We start from the raw sequence: 20,537 nt of genomic DNA, 5'->3' as shown, positions 1-20,537 counted from the left end.
GGTTTTCACAACAAAACCCACCGAACTGTTTCTCAAAACTAGTCCAAGTAGCCCAATCGCGCTCCGGGGGGTTAAATACACATTTTGTGGCGGGGTTCCAGGGGCTAAATATTACGTTATTGGAGTCGCTTCAACCCGCGGACGTGAAGAACAGCTCACGGCAACAGTGTTAATGTAACCCAATACCGAGGGAAAGTCGCGGACTTGGCAACACTAGTGTGGCGCTGCTCTGATTGGTTCCGCTGGAGGCGCCGGAGAGCAGCGCTGATTCGCCCTCACCGCAGCCGAAGAAGACGCGAGCGGAGCGGCGCTGGACGGAACGATGGCGGCGTCCAAGGTGAAGCAGGACATGCCTCCACCCGGAGGATACGGGCCCATAGATTACCGGAGAAACCTGCCGAGACGAGGACTGTCCGGTACGTGCGTCCGCGAGGAGCGTTTAGAGCTGATCACAGCGGGATTCACACAAACACACACACACACACACACACACACACACACACACACACACACACACACAGCTCCTCTGATCGTCATTTCACATTCTGCGATAAATCATCTCAATTCAGCTCCATCTGACGGGTTTAACAGTCAGTTTGACCTCATTAACAGTTCATCTGTTATTGATCTGATCAATGTCACTGATCACAAACTCTGATCAGCGTCATATTGAGCATCAAATGTCTGATCGAAGTACGGCTCTTACTGTCACTGTAGCCGGTTGTAGATGGCCTTCGTGGGAGATCTGGGAATATTAGGGGGTTTATAGTTGATTTTCATTCCTGGAGTCTGAACAGATCTGGTGTAGTTGCTTCAGTCAGTCTGTGCTGTTCTCATTAAAGAGATTCAGACTGTTGTGTTTCTGATCAATGTGACCCTGGACCATAAAACCAGTCATAAGGGCCAATTTTGACATTTTTGACATTTATACATCAAATGAAAGCTAAATAAACAAGTTTTCCATTGCTGTATGTTTGTTTGGATGAACAATATTTGTCCGAAATACAACTATTGGAAAATCTGGAATCTGAGGGTGCAAAAAAATCCAAATATTGAGAAAATCACCTTTAAAGCTGTTCAGATGAAGTTCTTAGTAATGCATATTACTAATCAAAAATTAAGTTTTGATATATTTACGGTAGGAAATTTACAAAATATATTCCTGGAACTTTACTTAATATCCTAATGATTTTTGGCATAAAAGAAAAAAATCAATAATTTTGACCCATACAGTGTATTGTTGTCTATTTCTGCACATATACCCGTGACACCTAACACTGGTTTTGTGCTCCAGGGTCACAGATATGAACTCCTGCATATGATTCACTGTACATGAACACATGAGATAAAAGGAAAGTTACAATTAAGACCTTTTATCGCAGATCTGGTAAAAAAAAATTCAGAATTGTGAGATATGAAAGTGAAAGTGACAACGTACTGTCAACTATGGTGACCCATAGTCGAAATTGGACCTCTGCATTTAACCCATCACGAGTGCACACACACAGCAGTGAGAAGTGAACACACACCCACCCGGAGCAGTGGGCAGCCATTGCTTCAGCGCCCGGGGAGCAATGTGGGGTTCAGTGCCTTGCTCAAGGGCACTTCAATCATGGTATTAAAGGTGGAGAGAGCGCTTTATTCACAATCCCCACCTTCAATTCATGCTGGTGCGGGAATCAAACCAGCAGCCTTCGGGTTACAAGCCCGACTCTCTAACCATTAGGCCATGACTGCCCTTATAAGCTGCATTTTAAAAAAACAGAATTGCATGATGTAAAGTCAGTATTTTGAGATGTAAACTCAGAATTGGGCAATGTAAATTGAGAATTGTGAGAAACAAAGTCTGATTTGTCACATTATTTGATTGTGTGTCAGAAACGGGTTCATGTACTGCTGTCGGTGTGTTTATTGTTGTTGTGATGTGGTCATCAGGTTACAGTATGTTCGGTATCGGTGTGGGGCTCATGGTGTTCGGATACTGGAGGCTTTTCCGCTGGAACCGCGAGCGCAGGTGAGCGATCGACACAGTCTGAGGGTGTGTTCACACTTGTAGTTTGGTTCGTTTGCTACATTTAGTCCGGACCAAAAGTGAAAATGATACATTTGGTCCTGCTCTGCTTAGCGTTCACACTGACATTTTTGACAGCGAACCTAAACATACTGAACCGAAAGACATAGTGACACGTTCACGACCGGACTGGTCGGGTTCAGTGACATAAAAGCCACTTTACCTCGTTCATATTTCATTCGAACCGCTCTGGAGTTTGTTTGGAAACGGACTGAGAACACTAAAAAGATGGGTCTCGGTCCACTTCCAAACGAACTCTGATGTGGTTCGAATGAAATATGAACGAAGTGGCTTTGATGTCATTCAATACGTCTGTTTGTCCGGTGAGCACTAGGGTTTTTATGGCAGCGTTCACACGGACTCAAGTGAATCACACTATCAGAGCAATCGCACCAGAGTTTGTTTTAATCGAACCAAACGTGACAAGTGTGAACATCCACGGAGAGTGGTGACGGTTCTGCTCTTCCTCCGACAGACGGCTGCACATCGAGGAGCTGGAGGCGCGGATCGCTTTACTGCCGCTGCTGCAGGCCGAACAGGACCGACGGTGAGAAACTCAGAGAGACATCGATTACAGCAGCTCTCAACATCTTACAACATCTTCATCCACTCATTCAGCACTACAAGTCTCAAATCAGCAGAAAGTATTCATTCATAAATTCATGCCAGCAAATGTCGATCACCTTTTTCATTAGAAGCATCTAAACAACCTCAAATCAAGATACATTTACTGGAGACATAAAATAAAGATATGAAGTCTTTGTTTCTGAGAAGGTAATCAAAATGAAATGAGTTTATGATTAAAACAAGAACAAATATCTGTCATTGGTGAATGAAAACTTGATTTTTTTTTTTTTTTTTTTAGATATTTGTTGTTGTTTTAAGGTGAGACACTGCAGGTGAATAGGGTAAAAAAAATTAACTAATAGTTATCGCCTTACCCAGTTGATGGATTAAATTAATAATTGCAAACATTTTTCGTATTTCAGGTTTTCCAAAATGTTGTTTAAATATGCAAATGATGCCATATTCAATGAAAAATGGACTCTTTTCACAAATTTCTAGTACAAAAATCTAAACACTGGATGAAGTCACTTTCAAAATTCTTCAAAATTGCCAATTTATTTATTTTTGACATATTAGATTTAAACGTTTTTATTTTGTGTGTATCATTTTTGTCGCTTCATAATTCAGAAGAAACTAGACAACTATATTTTCACAATGTTTTGGGGAATAAAATGTAAATAATCAAGCAAATTATATATGAACAAATCCCTCTATAAAAACCTTCAGGATATGAACAGGAATAACAATGTTTGGTGTGGTGTGTGTAAGTGCTGCTGAAGTGTTGATTTATGGCTCAGTGTAGGAGAAAAAACTCATCTCTTTGAGAAAACAGACTTTACAAATACAACTGTAATTGAAATCTATTGACACAAATAGATAAAGCGCTATAAAAGAAACACTTAACAGTGTTTTGGATGTTTTCTTTCCATTAGTCTAAAAAAAACACTTTATGAAAAACAAAAAAGCCCAAAATCTCAAACTTGACACGTGCATGAAAAAGCAGTTTCTCCCCCAAATCACAAACGTTTTTCAAGACTTCTTATCTTCTGTCATTGTGCTTCTCCGTTAAATGATGTTTCTGTTTCTGTCTGATTGATGTGGGCTCGGGTTTGTTTCTCCTCCAGGACGTTACGGATGCTCCGTGAGAATCTGGAGGAGGAAGCGGTGATCATGAAAGACGTTCCCGGCTGGAAGGTTCTGACACGCGTTTCGTTGAGTTCTGTGTGTTTGAGCTGATCTTCTGGAGTGTTTATCGTCCGTCTGATGTGTTTCAGGTGGGTGAGAATGTGTTCCACACGGACCGATGGGTGTCTCCCCTCACGGAGGAGCTGTACAACCTGCGGCCGCGAGAGGAGATGCTGCGTAAGAAGTTCGGCTTCCTGTGGTACGTGTGACTCCGGCTATCCCAGCATCCCCTCCTGCGGCGTTTCCAGCGTTAGAGACGTGTTGCTCTGTTCACATTGTAAATGTTTCTATAATAAATATATTTTCTTTTCCTCTCAAACGGTCTCGTGTCTTTCCTGGTTTCTCTGCGTTTGCGTTGATGCTTTTATTCTCAATCACTGTGAAAATCTCTTCCGGTGTGTTTACACGATCGGGAGAAACTCTTGAAGCTTTGAAATTTAACTTTAGACATCTTTGATTTGTCTGTTTGCAGCTGTAAATCAACTGTTAAATTATGAGGGCAGATGTTTAATGTGTGTTTTTTATTATTTATTGATTTATTTACTGCTATAATTCAGGCATTCAAACATGAAGTGTGTGAGTAGCAGACATCATTATGTGGATCATTATTATGAGAATTAACAATATTTGAAATTACCATTTTTGTACCATGACAGAGGATTTACAGCAGGGTTACTCTTACCACAAACCAGTGTCACGGGTATATTTGTAGCAATAGCCAAAAATACATTGTATGGGGCAAAATGATCAATTTTTCTTTTATGCCAAAAATCATCAGGATATTAAGTAAAGATCATGTTCCATGAAGACATATAGTAAATTTCCTACTGTAAATATATCAAAACTTAATTTTTGATTAGTAATATGCATTGCTAAGAACTTCATTTGGACAACTTTAAAGGGGATCTTCTTAATGTTTTTGTTTTTTTGCACCCTCAGATTCCAGATTTTCAAATAGTTGTATCTCAGACAAATATTGGCCTATCCTAACAAACCACACGTCAATAAAAAAGTGTATTTATTCATGATGTATAAATCTCAATTTTTTTTTAAAAAAATTGACCCTTCTGACTGTTTTTGTGGTCTAGGGTCACAATTGAAAGCATTTTATTTTATTCTGTCCTGGTGAATATATTGATCTGTTTCAATAAGAAGAAACACAATATGAAGAACCAAGAGGATGGACATTTTTCAGGACGTTTGCCTCCCACAGGAAATATGTGAAGCTCTTGTGAGTTGTGAACTCAACTTTTTAATGCACTTAATGCAATATGCTTCACTTTTTGATGCACTCAACTTGATGCATGTTTATGAACATTTATTAACCACGATAAAAGTCTTTATTCCACACAGAAGTGATGGATTTGTCCCTAAATCACAGGAGGAAAGCAGCCGTCAGATGTGAGTATCTGCTGTCATCAGGTTCATTTACTGCTGATTGAATCTGCTGTGACTCAAAATGACTCTGAGCTCTTAAGTCACTGTTGTTATTATTATTATTATTAAAAACTCAATTATAACTGTTATTCTAACTATAACACTGCAGGATCTTCTCTCTTTTCTTCATGATGTTTGTGTGTGAATCAGCTGTTGATGTATGACGTCAGTTCCGCTCCAGTTCACACAGGTGAACAGAATCACTTTGACTAGCTTTAACTAACTAACCACAAACACACACAGTGCTGTCATCTACTGTTTTAGTAGTTCAGACCATAACTTACAGCTAGTTAATTAAAATTAACGAAATAAAATAAACTAATTGAAATAAACATTAAAGTTGACTTGGTTTAGTTAAATTCAATGAAAAAGAAATTGAAGCTATAGGCAACATTAACTAAAATAACTTCAACAATTCAATTTCATATAAACATGCTTGTATAAATTAACGATTAAACACGAATAAAAATGTCTACAACTTTTAAACGAAAACAGAAAATATAAAAGTGAAAACGAATTCCAAAAAATGAATAAACACTCTAATGTCTCGCTCCTCTGCTTCACAACAAGAACATTGTTGAGGATTTGCATTTCCACAGATGAGGAACTGTTCCTTGTTTCGTTTTTAATAATAATACCTGCTCGTTTGCATGAAGGCCACATCAATGCACGAACTGTGATCATGATTCACCGTGACATCATTACAGCGCAAACACTGCGATGCTGCGGAATGTGATGAAGATGTGATGAAGATGTGACATTCTGTCGGTTCGGTGTGAGCGAGCGCGTCAGCCAATCAGCGGCCTCCTCCCGCTCCCGCGGCGCTGTGATTGGCTCTCAGCCGGACAGACTCTCACATCACGAGCTTCATCTTCACATCGAGATCAGATCGAGACGGAAAGTCAGTCGGGAAGGAATTAAACACTGAAACTCTCTTCATCTGTTTTCAGATCAGTCAAGATGAACAGCAGGAGTCAGGAGTGTGTGCAGGCGCTCAGATATCTCAGGTAACACACACACACACACACACCTGTACAGCAGAAGAACTTCATTATGTTTGAAACTGACACTAATGTAGACTGAAAATGTCACAGTAACACTGTTACAATATTTCTCTTGATTCTGTTTCTATACTCGGTTCTTCTGCTACACTCTACATCATTCTTCTCGTTTCTTTTCTCACAGCTGAACTTGTGTGTTCTGTAGAGTTCAGCTCTCTTTATTCTTCAGGTGTTTTGATCTAGAACTGGTTTATTTTCTTGTTTTATAAGCTGGTTAAACTCAACTACACAGATGATGAGTTCTGTGGCTGTTTTAACAGCTTAAGTTTATTCCTGCCAGTCTTTTTTAACTCCTTTTCAGTTCTCTAGAATCTCATTAAACATGTTTTCTATGTCTATTTCTGCACGTAACCCAGAATTATCTGATGTTTACTCTGAGAAAACTGAAGACATATGAGACTAAAACTTAATGAACTGTCTTTATTATCCGTGTGCTGCTGGGGTTATTAATGTGAAGAACCAAAGACGGTGATAAAACTTTATTGGAAGTGTGATGTGTGTCTATAGATGAAGAGATTTAAACAAATAGTTCTGAAAATGTGCCCACCCTCAAAGCCACCCGAGATCAGGGTGAGTTTGTTTTTTTCATCAGATTTGTAGAAATGTGTCATTTCATCACGGGTGCCGTCAGAACGAGAGTCCAAACGGCTGATAAAAACATATAATCCATTATAATCCACACCACTCCAGTCCATCAGTTCACATCTTAAGAAGACAAAAGCTGAAACAAATCCATCATTAAGGCATTTTTAACTTCAAACCATTGCTTTAAGTTTCTGCTGGTGGACTGTGAGCACATTTCATGTTCATGTTTGGCTGAACTACTCATTTAAGATGAAGGAGAGGTGGACGTGTTTTGTCCTTTAGACGGGTGTGACTGTGGGTGCTTCCGTTTCGTTAGAATAGTAGTTTTCTTTATTCAGACCTTCTGCAAATAAACACGTCCAGCCAGATCTAGAGCGTCTCTAAATCGTCTCAGATGGTTCTCGCTGTGTCTCCTGTGCGGCAGCAGATGTTCGTCAGAGCAGGGAGCTGATGGTTGATCTGTCGTCCTGCTCATTCATCATACATGCGTTCTTGTCTATAACACGTGTGAACATATACAACATATAGTACAGTACATACAGGCTATTCCACACACGTCTGTAAGTTGCTGTAAGATTGGAAATGTATTTTCTTGACCCTGAAATACAAGTTCAAAATATTTAGGTATAGGAATGTTGAAACAAATTCAATTCAATTATTTTCAAAATATTATTTTTTTTGTAATATGTATTTTTGGATAAAAAAAAATACCTTTTTTGAATTTGATAGTTTTTTTTTTATTAAGCAAGACTCAATATCTTAAGTAATTTTCCTCACGTATATGGATCTTAATTTTAGAAATTTCAAATGAGAAACAAGACAAAAATATTAAAGACAAAATATTTTTCTTTACTTTAGAGTTCACATGATGCTCTGTGTGAAGAACAGACTGGATGTTAAATTATTAATTTTCAGGTCAATATGATTTCATGTGGGTCTGTTCCTCACATAAATGTCATAGAGAAATGTAGTCGATTCCATCAGGTGTGTTACATGATTTCTGGTGAAAATGTTTTTATTTGATGCTGTAAACAGATGTGGAGGAAGTTCCAGCTCTGGATCAGAATCCAGGACTGAATTTCAGGATGTTTAAGTGAATGTGCTGATTCGATTCAGGTTTCTTGAAGATGTATAATCTCCCGTGTGGAATGATCTGTTGTTCGATCCATTCCCTACATGAGTTCAGGAACTGTGGAGTCGAGCGTCACGGGAATCACTATCGATTACGATCACAGAAGGTCAGAGGATCCGTGAAGCGTCTTTCTTTCCACAGGAGTCCTGGAGAACACGCCAAAAACCATGATCTGACACAGGATGATGGTCTTGTTTTCCCATACAAATATTTCAAGATTCTTAAATCAAGATAGGTTTACTTGAGATGCAAAATAAGATATTCAGTCTTGTTTTCTGAGAAAAAAAGAAAAGATTAAAATGAAGTGAGTTTATGCCCAAAACAAGAACAAATATCTGCCAATGGGGTCAGAAAAATCAACTTAATTCAAAGGGAAAACAAGTTTTATTTTTCTCACCCCACTGGCAGATATTTGTTCTTGTTTAAAGTGTAGACTGATACAAACCATGACCCCATATCTCAAGTGTTTACATATTTTACTGGAAAACAAGACAAAAATGCTTGTTTATATTAAAGTCATTGAATCTCCATGTGCTGATTGTCACGTCCCACATTCAGTGTTTCTACAGTCATTCATTCTGTGTCATGTTAACTAGTCTTGGTTCTGATCATATTTTTAGAGTTCGTCTCAACTCATTTATTTATTATGTTTTGCAGTAAAGAGGAGGCGGTCGCCATGGAGACGGAGTTGCTAAGGGATTATCGCTTCGGACGGCAACAGCTGACGGAGATGCTGGGACACGCGTGTGCGACCGCCATCGCAAAGGTCTGCAGGGACGAGAATCACAGTTGCACTTAAAGACGCTCTTTCTTTAATTATTCCACTGATTATTCATTTACTGTTGTTTTGAAATACTGAAAACTTTATAATTCAGAATTGCAAGATATAGAAGTCAGATTTATGAGATCTATAATTAAAAATTGTGAGATATATAATTCAGAGTTGCGTCATATTAAGTCAGAATTGCGAGGTATGTAAGTCAGAACTACGAGGTATGTAAGTCTGAATTGCGAGATATGTAAGTCTGAATTGCGAGGTATGTAAGTCTGAATTGCGAGGTATGTAAGTCTGAATTGCGAGATATGTAAGTCTGAATTGCGAGATATGTAAGTCTGAATTGCGAGATATGTAAGTCTGAATTGCGAGATATGTAAGTCTGAATTGCGAGATATGTAAGTCTGAATTGCGAGGTATGTAAGTCAGAATTGCGAGATATGTAAGTCTGAATTGCGAGGTATGTAAGTCTGAATTACGAGGTATGTAAGTCAGAATTACGAGGTATGTAAGTCAGAATTACGAGGTATGTAAGTCAGAATTGCGAGGTATGTAAGTCTGAATTGCGAGGTATGTAAGTCTGAATTGCGAGATATGTAAGTCTGAATTGCGAGGTATGTAAGTCTGAATTACGAGGTATGTAAGTCTGAATTACGAGGTATGTAAGTCTGAATTGCGAGATATGTAAGTCTGAATTGCGAGATATGTAAGTCTGAATTGCGAGGTATGTAAGTCTGAATTGCGAGGTATGTAAGTCTGAATTGCGAGGTATGTAAGTCTGAATTACGAGGTATGTAAGTCTGAATTACGAGGTATGTAAGTCTGAATTACGAGGTATGTAAGTCTGAATTGCGAGATATGTAAGTCAGAATTGCGAGGTATGTAAGTCAGAATTGCGAGGTATGTAAGTCTGAATTGCGAGATATGTAAGTCTGAATTGCGAGGTATGTAAGTCTGAATTGCGAGGTATGTAAGTCTGAATTGCGAGATATGTAAGTCTGAATTGCGAGATATGTAAGTCTGAATTGCGAGATATGTAAGTCAGAATTGCGAGGTATGTAAGTCAGAATTGCGAGGTATGTAAGTCTGAATTGCGAGGTATGTAAGTCTGAATTACGAGGTATGTAAGTCTGAATTACGAGGTATGTAAGTCAGAATTACGAGGTATGTAAGTCAGAATTGCGAGGTATGTAAGTCTGAATTGCGAGGTATGTAAGTCTGAATTGCGAGGTATGTAAGTCTGAATTGCGAGGTATGTAAGTCTGAATTGCGAGGTATGTAAGTCTGAATTACGAGGTATGTAAGTCTGAATTACGAGGTATGTAAGTCTGAATTGCGAGATATGTAAGTCTGAATTACGAGGTATGTAAGTCTGAATTGCGAGGTATGTAAGTCTGAATTGCGAGGTATGTAAGTCTGAATTGCGAGGTATGTAAGTCTGAATTGCGAGGTATGTAAGTCTGAATTGCGAGGTATGTAAGTCTGAATTGCGAGGTATGTAAGTCTGAATTGCGAGGTATGTAAGTCTGAATTGCGAGGTATGTAAGTCTGAATTGCGAGGTATGTAAGTCTGAATTGCGAGGTATGTAAGTCTGAATTGTAAGTCTGAGGTATGTAAGTCTGAATTGCGAGGTATGTAAGTCTGAATTGCGAGGTATGTAAGTCTGAATTGCGAGGTATGTAAGTCTGAATTGTAAGGTATGTAAGTCTGAATTGCGAGGTATGTAAGTCTGAATTGCGAGGTATGTAAGTCTGAATTGCGAGGTATGTAAGTCTGAATTGCGAGATATGTAAGTCTGAATTGCGAGATATGTAAGTCTGAATTGCGAGGTATGTAAGTCTGAATTGCGAGATATGTAAGTCTGAATTGCGAGATATGTAAGTCTGAATTGCGAGATATGTAAGTCTGAATTGCGAGATATGTAAGTCTGAATTGCGAGGTATGTAAGTCTGAATTGCGAGGTATGTAAGTCTGAATTGCGAGGTATGTAAGTCTGAATTGCGAGGTATGTAAGTCTGAATTGCGAGGTATGTAAGTCTGAATTGCGAGGTATGTAAGTCTGAATTACGAGGTATGTAAGTCTGAATTGCGAGGTATGTAAGTCTGAATTGCGAGATATGTAAGTCTGAATTGCGAGGTATGTAAGTCTGAATTGCGAGATATGTAAGTCTGAATTGCGAGGTATGTAAGTCTGAATTACGAGGTATGTAAGTCTGAATTGCGAGGTATGTAAGTCTGAATTGCGAGGTATGTAAGTCTGAATTGCGAGATATGTAAGTCTGAATTGCGAGGTATGTAAGTCTGAATTGCGAGGTATGTAAGTCTGAATTGCGAGGTATGTAAGTCTGAATTGCGAGATATGTAAGTCTGAATTGCGAGATATGTAAGTCTGAATTGCGAGGTATGTAAGTCTGAATATGTAAGTCTGAATTGAGATATGTAAGTCTGAATTGCGAGATATGTAAGTCTGAATTGCGAGATATGTAAGTCTGAATTGCGAGATATGTAAGTCTGAATTGCGAGATATGTAAGTCTGAATTGCGAGATATGTAAGTCTGAATTGCGAGGTATGTAAGTCTGAATTACGAGGTATGTAAGTCTGAATTGCGAGATATGTAAGTCTGAATTGCGAGGTATGTAAGTCTGAATTACGAGGTATGTAAGTCTGAATTACGAGGTATGTAAGTCTGAATTGCGAGGTATGTAAGTCAGAATTGCGAGATATGTAAGTCTGAATTGCGAGGTATGTAAGTCAGAATTGCGAGATATGTAAGTCTGAATTGCGAGGTATGTAAGTCTGAATTACGAGGTATGTAAGTCTGAATTGCGAGATATGTAAGTCTGAATTGCGAGATATGTAAGTCTGAATTGCGAGGTATGTAAGTCTGAATTACGAGGTATGTAAGTCTGAATTGCGAGGTATGTAAGTCTGAATTACGAGGTATGTAAGTCTGAATTGCGAGATATGTAAGTCAGAATTGCGAGATATGTTAGTCAGAATTGTGAGATATAAACTATGAATTGTGAGATATGAAGTTGCAGATCTCTTTTGTCTGTTTTAATCCCATGGTGTAAGCGGTTTCTATGGTTGAGTGTGTGTCAGTGACGGCGTGTTCTTGCAGGTTTTCCCGTTGTCGTCTCTGGAGAAGCGACAGCCGACAGTTCTGGTCGTCTGCGGTCCGGATCAGAACGGCTGTGTGGGTCTGGCGTGTGCTCGACATCTGCGTCTGTTTGTGAGTGAACGCACCACACGCTTCACTCAGTATCTGTGATCACTGTGACTGACGGACGTGTGTCTGTGTGACAGGAATACATTCCAACCGTTTTCACCCCCAAACGCTCCTCAGACGCTCTTCATCAGGACCTGATGCTTCAGTGTGAGCGGATGGACCTGCCGTTCCTGTCCTACCTGCCCACTGAGGTCAGACAGCAGACGCTGAGATCAAATTCATCAAACCCAAGACTAGAGCTGCTGAAGACAATGAGCTTCTCTGAAAGCATTTGAGTTCAGCAGAAAACTACAGAAGCCTTCAACATTTTCAAAAAAGCTTTATAACTTTTTTTATCTCAACAACATAAAAAAAATCTCTTCACAATTTTTTTTCTCGAATAGAATAAACTTTTTCTCATAACAAAAACTTTTTTCTTGCAACAAACATTTTTCTTCAAATTTTTTCCCTAAAAAAACTTTTGTTAAGACAAAAACAAAAACTTTTTGAAGTGAACAAAAACTGTTTTTGTTAAGAGGGAAAAAAAAAATTAAGCGAGAGGTTAGTTTTTAAAGAGAGAAATCATATTCATATTTCATTCAGAGAGGGAGAAAAAAGTTTAGGAAAGAAAAGTGGTTTTTGGAGAGAAAAGAAAAATCAGAAAAATAATCTTTGGCCTTCAGCTCAGGAAGGAAACACTTTTACCACCTTGAATTTATTTGTGTTTTCAGGTCTTCTGTAGACTTCAGTTCCTGCATATTAGATTTTATCATTTTTTTTTTTTTTTTTTACTAGTCAAGTATATTTAGTTTTCCATTTAGATTGAGGCTACTAATATTTTACTAATGTTTTTAATTGACATTGACAAAAATGCTTTTAAAAATATATTGCTCACTTTTAGTATGTTAGCTAATGAAATGTGACCTTAAATAAATAGTTGTAATCACTGTAACAGCAATCGCACACATTCTCTAAACTCAAACACTGAACTTTCTGTTTTACTCTAAAACAGTGAGAAGATCGAAGTCATAAATCTATTCAAGCAATGCTCATTTTTGATCTTTAACTTTTCTTTTGGACCATTTAAACTTTTCAAATCATGTCCATGATTTTTTGTTCACATTGCAAGTGCCAAAACCTTAGGGTTTTCATACCATTTCAGTGAGGTAAAAATTCTAAAAACCAAAATCTAAAACTTTTCAAACAGGAACAAACAGCACCTTAGTGAAAAAAAACAATTGAATCTTAGAAAGTGCAATTACGCAATCAAAACAGATAATGACAACAGTACTGACGTCAGATGAATGTGTATTAAGTCGATGTTTGCTGGTTTTCATTGTGAAGGTGCAGCTGATCAATGACGCGTATAACCTGGTTGTGGATGCAGTTCTGGGTCCAGAAACTGACCTGGAGTCAGTTGGAGAGCCGTTCACCGGAGTCCTGCAGACACTACGAGGACTCAAAGCGCCAATCGTCAGCTTGGACATCCCGTCAGGTACGAGACCCCATCAAAACCACTTCATTTTAATCGTGATTTAAGTTTTCATTCCTACAGAAGCCGTATTGAACAATGAACACCAGACCAGTAGATCTCCAGTTCTCATGGTAATGTAATGTCACTACAGGCTGGGACGCAGACGAGTCCAGCTCAGACGGGATCAGTCCCGCTCTTCTGGTTTCCCTGATGACGCCGAAGCGATGCGCCCTGAGCTTCCCCGGATCGCACTTCCTGGCCGGACGCTTCCTGCCCTACGACATTCAGAGGAAGTACGAGCTGAACCTGCCCAAGTTCTCTGGGACAGACTGCGTGGTCCAGCTCTGATCCAGTCCATCGATGTCTGTAGACGTCTGAGCTTAAGAGCCAAAAACACAATTCAACTGAAGACGAGAGTGATCTGAACGAGTGATTTTATTAGGTTTAATCAATGCTCTTCCAGTGTTAAAGATTTACCAATAAAACCTTTTTTCCAAACTAAATTATTTGATCAGTTTCAAAAATAATTACAAAAACTACTTGGGGGAAAAAAAAAAAAAAAAGTTTAGAAAAAGGCTAAATCCAATATTTGGTGTTAATATCGCATAAGAGATTTATAGGCCAACATCTGTGACGGTCAGTCATTTTGACTCGTGTGTGACTCCATTTCACCACAATTTTGTACAAAATAAAAGCATTTTTAAACAAACTTCCTGGTTAAACATTAAAGCACACCAGTGTGATTGCTCGTTTTATTGTCAAAATTATCCACACAAAGTTTTACTCACAAACTGAGAATACGTTCAGACAAGTGAGACACAGTAAACACTTTACAATAAACTTCCTTAGCACAGCCAAGTTTACCTGAACTAATGAACAATTTACATGAACACTTCCTGTTATTCAACAGGTACTAATGCATTTTTAAAATCAAAACTTGCATCTGCAAATTTTATTTAATAAACCTGAGCTAACAATCAATTGGTGTGTTTTTATTAACTAACACTAACAATGATTCATAAATACTGTTGGCTCATTGTTAATGCATTAGGTAATGTTAAAGGAAGGTTGCTGTTAAACCAGCCAAATCCAATATTTGGTAGACTTTTACAGTCAGGTTCTAGAAGGCCAGTCATTTTTGACCAGCAAAATCAAATGCGGCACAGAGTTTTAATACAACTCCAGTGTTACGGATGTGGATAAACCACAGAAGAAATGCTCTTTGGATGCTGCAGGTCATAAAATGACCATCTGCCGTTCCATTAATTACACTTCAGCTCTCATCTTCAGTCCATCGTCCATCACCTACAGCTGAAACCAGAAAGAAAACCAAATCAGAGAGCGAAACGCAACGAAACCTTTGTAAAATCTACACACGAGATCACTAGACCTTCCGTCAATGAAACACCAACCTCACGCTTCACTGTCAGAGGGACAAACATGGTTCATCAGACCTCGACCTTCTTCAAACATCAGACGGTTTCCGGTGGAAGCTCATCCTGAACAAAACCAAAGAAAGAACATTAAACACCCGAAAGCAGGAATCGCAGATAATCACAGTTACAGTTGCTTTGGTCAAACACACTAAACTCAGAACTGGAGCAGTCCACATTTGAAGCGGATCAAAAAAGTTCAAAGTAAAACTCTGAAATGTTTCGATTCACTTCAAATGTCGACCGCTGTAATTTGGCGTTTCTCAAATTGAACTACATTGAAAGTCAATGTGTTGGTGGGACGTTGAGAGTCAATCAGAGAACATTAATTTAAGGTTTTGTTTGGCAATGCATGAGCAGATTGGAGTGGGACTTTAACTCTCAGTGTCTGACATCCGTCAGCTGGAGATCTGAGGAGCTACGACACCATGCAGACGCATCTGAGAGAACTTTAAGATCTGTGCTGTGGAGCATCTCAGTGTCAGAGCAACAAATACTTAAACTGAGTTTAAGAAGTGAACAGGAGAGCAAAGTTTGGTTACCTCACGCACACAGGCTAACGAACAGAGCAGCCAGAGTCAGGATTCACTTCGGTAGATGCAACGCTTCAAGCTCCAAGGACGTGTTTGAGGAAACCCATCCGGAGCGCTTGGGTTCAATCAAGCATTGTTTGGGTGAAACACACTCAAAATTAACTCTATTCAACTAACTAGCAGGTCAGGTGCTGGACTGGTTATAGTTATTCCCTTTTACCATTGACCATTAAATTTGGGGTCCAAATTCAGTCCTTCACATGACGTTAACATTGAGAAAACAGGCAGTCGTGCAACAGGAAACACTAATATTTAGCCTCCATTTAGTTTGCTGCGAATTGCATGGTGTAAAACTTTAGTAACAAACCCAATTAGTCTTTAAGGCAAACAAACTCTTGGTTCCTTCAGGAGCTCAATGCAGAAGTTCTGCTGTTCTTCATGCTTGTGTGTTAACTGAAGTACTGGCACTTTTACAACTATATAAAGCATGAAGGTAATGTGACATTAAAAATCTTTAAACATTAAACCTCTATTTACTCTCATTGGAAACATCAGATAATGCTAAAGGCAATCTCTTAATTTTTCAGAGACTGATCTCATAAAATCAGTCGAGAACACATGCAGGTCACATTTAAACAAAGCCAAATGGAAAACTAGAAAGCAAACCAAACAGTTTTGGTTCCTATTGAGCGCCACTGTATTTTTGTCCATATAATGGAAATCAATTCAAACATTCTTCAGTCAGGTTTGGAATTGCATGATTGGGAACAATTAACTGAAAATGAAAATAAGTTTTTTTGTTTTTTTTTTTTTTGGTAAGTGAACTATCCCGTCAAGAACATTCAAAAAGAGCTTCTCAAATCAATTAAGTTTATAAACTTTAGTTACACTTAGTTTATTCTGAACTATTTAACTGCAGCTATAAAGCAAAAATCAAGATACAGTAATCAGAGTGAGTGCATGTGCTAAATTTATATACATTTAAAAAAAAAAAAAGCTCTAATTTAATGCAATTTTCCTGATAATAAATGTCATATAGTGAAATGTGCATATAATGGTGAGATTCCTCACATTTTTTTTTTTACCCATCTTGTAGATTTTTTTTTTTTTTTTAAAGGCACAACAGAATTCAAAGCATTTGAACAAATGGTTTCATTTAATAGGCTCCATGAAGCCACAATTGAAGAGCAAAAAAATAATAAAAATAAAAGAATAAAAACAAAATAGTGAGTCAAATTTTGATACAAAGGAAACAAGAGCACAAGGATTTCTTTCTCAGTTCTGGAGTGTACTGTTAACAATTTCTGGTTCTCTTTCAAGTAAATGATCGATAGATATAGAGATTTATATATTAGTCAAGAGTCCATCGTTAAAATGCAGGATGCGAGGAGCAGAGACAGACAGACGGATACCTCAGCAAGGCTCAAGAACCGCAGCGCCAGTGCCGGCCGTCCACTGCGCAGCTCACCAGTCTGAAAGGAATTGACTTTTTGGATACTGGACATGGACAAATCATTGGCTTACAGCTAACAGAAGGAGCCGTGCTCGTTAAATGACAGCGGCTGCGCATCGCTAACATAAACAGAGGAGAGCCAGCGCTCTCCACGCTCCCCGTAGAAGCGCGGGTGAGCGCCAACATGACAGCGAGGCTCGGGCTGATGACTTAAAGGTTTCAAATGAGGCAGAAGAGCGGGCACTCTTCCCGTGTAACATCAACATATTCGTTTCTCGGCCGGCGAACAAAGCGGCCTTTCCCTCAGAGTACAAGAACAGAACAGAAACAGGGAGAACAGCTACAACAAAATCCAAGAACAGATCCATGAGTCTTTAGAAACGCTCGGCCGCTGACGCGTCGGGTCTTGGGTTTTACTCGTGTACAGCTGAGGAGGAAGTATCACACATGAAGACACTCAAGAATCTCAACAGGTTTAAGACAAGACAATCCCTCCACTAACCCACTAACCAACCAACCCAGCAAACGTGAGATCGATCGGGCGGACGATTTGGAGGGTGAGAGAGCGCAACCGGGCGGACGCGGGACGGTCGGGGTTTGCGCGGCCCGGCGTCCTGCGCTTGGTCTTTCACCTCAGCAAATCACGACTCTATCGGCCTGATTGGGATTCGTTCAAGTATCAAAATGGCTGGGACTGAAGCTTTAAGTCCAAATTAAAACGGGTTCACTTTGAAGCATTTGTGGTTTATCATTTGCACATTTATAAAAAAAAAAAAAAAAAAAAAAGACTCATGACTAATTCGCCCCGCAGTTCTAGAAACTCAAGAAAAGCCTGTTTGACTCGTCTGCGGCGACACGAGCACAGCCGACATGCTTATATGGGGATTTCAGAGCAGAGGAAACTCATACGTACCATAGCTATCATAGCCGTCTCTGTAAGAGCTGCTGCGATCACCGTAACTAGAACCCCTGAAAAAACAAAACAGCACGTTAAACTCACTTTCACAGCCACACGTGTCTGAAATACTGAATATGGGAGGGGAAACAAAAAAAAAAAAAAAAAAAAAAAAAAAAAAAAAAAAAAAAAAAAAACCACACACAACCACAACACTATGCATTGCTTTCTGGCCAATTTAAGCAATATTTAATGCATTTTATTAATTTCAATTGATTTGCAGACACTACTTGGATTTTCATTATAAAAAGGAACAAGTACTATTAAACTGCACAAAAGACGACTTTCAGTTTCAGAAAGTAGAAACTGAATTGTGCCGCAGACCACGTGGCCTAATCTGGTCTAACATGGGAGTATCTGCAGTTGCACACACACACCTGTCTCTGTTGTAGCCACTGCCTCCTCCAGAGGAGTAACCGCCACCTCCTCCGCTCTTATATCCACCGCTGCTGTAGCTTCGGTCACCGCCGTAACTACGGTCTCCGCCTCCATAACCACGGTCACCGCCGCCATATCCGCCACCGCCTTCAAAGAGCAACACCATGAGTTTGAGAACAACACTACAAAAAAAAAAAAACAAAACATCTGAACATGATATAGACTGATGGATCAGTACCTCTTGGGCCTCCTCTTCCTCGGCCTCCTCTGAAGAAACCACCTCCGCCTCCACGTCCTCCACCACCTCTGTAGGATCCGCCACCAGATCGGCCACCGCCGCCCTTACCGGCCTCATCCACACGGATCGTCCGGCCATCAACAGACTACAAGGGGAAAAACACCATGTGCAAATTAACCACTGACTTGATTTGACTTGTAAATTTATATTTAAATAAAAATGAAAAGGTAAATAATGATGATGATCATAATAATAATAATAATAATAATAATAATCATCAAGATAATAAACAGAAGTGGTTATACACTGAACAGTTCTGGTGAGATGTGTACTTGTATCAAACCATTACTGAATTTGGCCACAAGTGAAACTAAACGAGTCATTTGGGAGCCGGAAGAGTCAGTTCTTACTGAACTGAATCAAATGATCCAACTTAACAGCCAGAATTTCAACCCCTAAATCAAAAGAAGAGACTCCTTGACAAACCTTTCCATTCATTCCTTCAAGTGCATCTTTAGCATCGTCTGGGTTCTCAAAGGTCACGAATCCGAAGCCTCTGGATTTGTTGGTTTCTCTGTTTCGGGCCACGTGAACTGAAAGCAAACACATGATCATGAGCGCCTTTCGCAAATCACAGTGAACGCACCAACCAATCGGAAGCAGCGCGGCTGGGGAGCGCGTCAGTGATTGGCTACTCACCGTTGGTGATGACGCCATATTTGGAGAAGGCGTCCTCTAGCGACTGTTCGGTGGTATCGAAACTCAGACCTCCGATAAACAGCTTCCCTTCGTCAGACATTCTGATCTACAGACACACACGGATTAATAAAACATTAGTTACATTACAGCTCAGAATTAACTCATATACTGTACAAATAAGCGCATAGTTCTGCCTCTTGTCAGGCAAACAAAAAAAAAAAAAAAATAAAAAAAAAAAAAAATAAGTAAAGAGGAATTTAGCGATTAATTATGGTGTTCTAATAATATGAATGCTGTGTGAATGTTTCTCGAGTGTTAGATTTGTTCAAACTCGGGATGTGGGTCACTGCGCGCGCACATCCAAACTAGGTCAAACAAAAGACTCCATACAAACACACGAACGACCGAAAAAATGCGTAAAAACACGATGATTTGAGACCAGCCGCCTTCACATGCTTACTATAATACACAAACACACGGTCACAGATCATAAAAGAACCGATTAATAGATTAAAGCTGATAAAAGCGGCTGATGTGAAATGAGGATGATGAAGATCTCAATCAGGCGTCGCCATTTTAAGCAGCGTGCGAATCACGAAGGCCAAAACCCGCGCTAAAACATCAATCCGTCTGTTAAACGAGATATACTTAAACATAAAGAAACATACATCGAACAAAGCGTCGAAACGAGTGTCGGAGAAAGAGTAAATACCTGTGATGTCGCAGTAGCGGATGAATCGATGTGCGCCTCCAACGCGTTCAGAACTCCAGAGACGCAGAGACACGCCGCGCTCCGCTTATAAAGCCCTGCGCTCGGGGGCGGAGCCTGAACACACGCTCATTAACATATGCAAAACGCCCACAGAGAATAGATGTTAAATTATAAATAACAATATAACAATGTAGTAATACAAAACACAGAAAATAAAGTTTGACTATAGCCTACGTCTTATAAATATATTTATTTAATAAAATGATATATTTTTACATTTATAAAAATATAAATATATAAAAATTTATAAAAATGTATCAAACTTAGAGGCTACATGTGGTGCTTCTCTATCTATCTATCTATCTATCTATCTATCTATCTATCTGTAATATACATACATATATACACACACAGAGAGAAGAGCTGGGCAGATACTTGGTTCCAACTGATTCCAAATTACATGACAAAAATTGTAGTTAGTAACATAATCCATTACATTACACATTTTAAGTAATGTAATCAAACTACTTTTAGATTATTTTTGACCTGACGCATTTATCACATTGATTTAAATAGGATAATCTTTTACCATATTGACATAAAAAAATACAGAGTGTGAAAATATATTGCATTTGTTGT

At 39.1% G+C, this 20,537-nt stretch overlaps 3 protein-coding genes across 23 annotated transcripts; 2 read left to right on the top strand and 1 right to left on the bottom strand.

Annotated features, from left to right (window-relative positions):
• Positions 1–248: 248 nt before the first annotated feature.
• On the top strand, positions 249–4,142 carry ndufa13 (NADH:ubiquinone oxidoreductase subunit A13). Its single transcript, XM_051139397.1, has 5 exons — positions 249–416; positions 1,936–2,014; positions 2,547–2,618; positions 3,763–3,832; positions 3,913–4,142. The coding sequence occupies exons 1-5, from the start codon at positions 323–325 to the stop codon at positions 4,030–4,032; spliced, it is 435 nt and encodes a 144-aa protein (XP_050995354.1). The 5' UTR covers positions 249–322; the 3' UTR covers positions 4,033–4,142.
• Positions 4,143–5,981: 1,839 nt separating this feature from the next.
• LOC127183386 (yjeF N-terminal domain-containing 3) lies at positions 5,982–13,845 on the top strand. 19 transcript variants are annotated; one of them, XM_051139410.1, is made up of 9 exons: positions 5,982–6,267; positions 8,696–9,009; positions 9,692–9,779; positions 10,578–10,775; positions 11,084–11,127; positions 11,360–12,047; positions 12,122–12,235; positions 13,368–13,518; positions 13,649–13,845. In XM_051139410.1, the coding sequence occupies exons 7-9, from the start codon at positions 12,182–12,184 to the stop codon at positions 13,843–13,845; spliced, it is 402 nt and encodes a 133-aa protein (XP_050995367.1). In that variant the 5' UTR covers positions 5,982–6,267; positions 8,696–9,009; positions 9,692–9,779; positions 10,578–10,775; positions 11,084–11,127; positions 11,360–12,047; positions 12,122–12,181. The 19 variants fall into 19 exon arrangements, with proteins under 19 accessions (XP_050995367.1, XP_050995424.1, XP_050995441.1 ...); XM_051139467.1 differs by lacking the exons at positions 5,982–6,267; positions 8,696–9,009; positions 10,578–10,775 and adding exons at positions 9,027–9,097; positions 9,934–10,043; positions 10,930–10,995 and having other exon boundaries at positions 9,736–9,779; positions 11,040–11,149; positions 11,316–12,047; XM_051139484.1 differs by lacking the exons at positions 5,982–6,267; positions 8,696–9,009; positions 9,692–9,779; positions 10,578–10,775 and adding exons at positions 9,031–9,097; positions 9,538–9,625; positions 9,978–10,043; positions 10,930–10,995 and having other exon boundaries at positions 11,040–11,149; positions 11,316–12,047.
• Positions 13,846–14,235: 390 nt separating this feature from the next.
• cirbpa (cold inducible RNA binding protein a) lies at positions 14,236–20,054 on the bottom strand. Of its 3 annotated transcripts, none has more exons than XM_051139354.1 (8): positions 19,899–20,054; positions 19,187–19,292; positions 18,974–19,080; positions 18,488–18,632; positions 18,249–18,396; positions 17,830–17,885; positions 14,910–17,343; positions 14,236–14,808 (listed from the first exon to the last, which is right to left on the bottom strand). In XM_051139354.1, exons 2-7 carry the CDS (start codon positions 19,284–19,286, stop codon positions 17,330–17,332), a joined length of 570 nt encoding a protein of 189 aa, XP_050995311.1. In that variant the 5' UTR covers positions 19,287–19,292; positions 19,899–20,054; the 3' UTR covers positions 14,236–14,808; positions 14,910–17,329. The 3 variants fall into 3 exon arrangements, with proteins under 3 accessions (XP_050995311.1, XP_050995320.1, XP_050995330.1); XM_051139363.1 differs by having other exon boundaries at positions 14,910–16,935; XM_051139373.1 differs by having other exon boundaries at positions 14,910–14,996.
• Between the last annotated feature and the right edge of the window lie 483 nt (positions 20,055–20,537).

Source organism: Labeo rohita, chromosome 2 (assembly GCF_022985175.1).
Source record: "Labeo rohita strain BAU-BD-2019 chromosome 2, IGBB_LRoh.1.0, whole genome shotgun sequence".
NCBI lineage: Eukaryota > Metazoa > Chordata > Actinopteri > Cypriniformes > Cyprinidae > Labeo > Labeo rohita.
Note: the sequence above shows the minus strand (reverse complement) of the source record. Positions and strands in the feature narration are given on the sequence as shown.

Bases quoted from the DNA above. Each gene is read 5' to 3' on its own strand.
- LOC127183386 (XM_051139410.1), top strand. From the start codon at position 12,182: ATGCTTCAGTGTGAGCGGATGGACCTGCCGTTCCTGTCCTACCTGCCC. The intron at 12,236-13,367 runs GTCAGACAGCAG...TTCATTGTGAAG, and splicing joins TGTCCTACCTGCCCACTGAG to GTGCAGCTGATCAATGACGC. The intron at 13,519-13,648 runs GTACGAGACCCC...ATGTCACTACAG, and splicing joins CAGCTTGGACATCCCGTCAG to GCTGGGACGCAGACGAGTCC.
- cirbpa (XM_051139354.1), bottom strand. From the start codon at position 19,286: ATGTCTGACGAAGGGAAGCTGTTTATCGGAGGTCTGAGTTTCGATACC. The intron at 18,397-18,487 runs GTACTGATCCAT...TGCTCTTTGAAG, and splicing joins AGGAAGAGGAGGCCCAAGAG to GCGGTGGCGGATATGGCGGC. The intron at 17,886-18,248 runs GTGTGTGTGTGC...TTGTTTTTTCAG, and splicing joins AGTGGCTACAACAGAGACAG to GGGTTCTAGTTACGGTGATC.
- ndufa13 (XM_051139397.1), top strand. From the start codon at position 323: ATGGCGGCGTCCAAGGTGAAGCAGGACATGCCTCCACCCGGAGGATAC. The intron at 2,015-2,546 runs GTGAGCGATCGA...TTCCTCCGACAG, and splicing joins CGCTGGAACCGCGAGCGCAG to ACGGCTGCACATCGAGGAGC. The intron at 3,833-3,912 runs GTTCTGACACGC...GATGTGTTTCAG, and splicing joins AAGACGTTCCCGGCTGGAAG to GTGGGTGAGAATGTGTTCCA.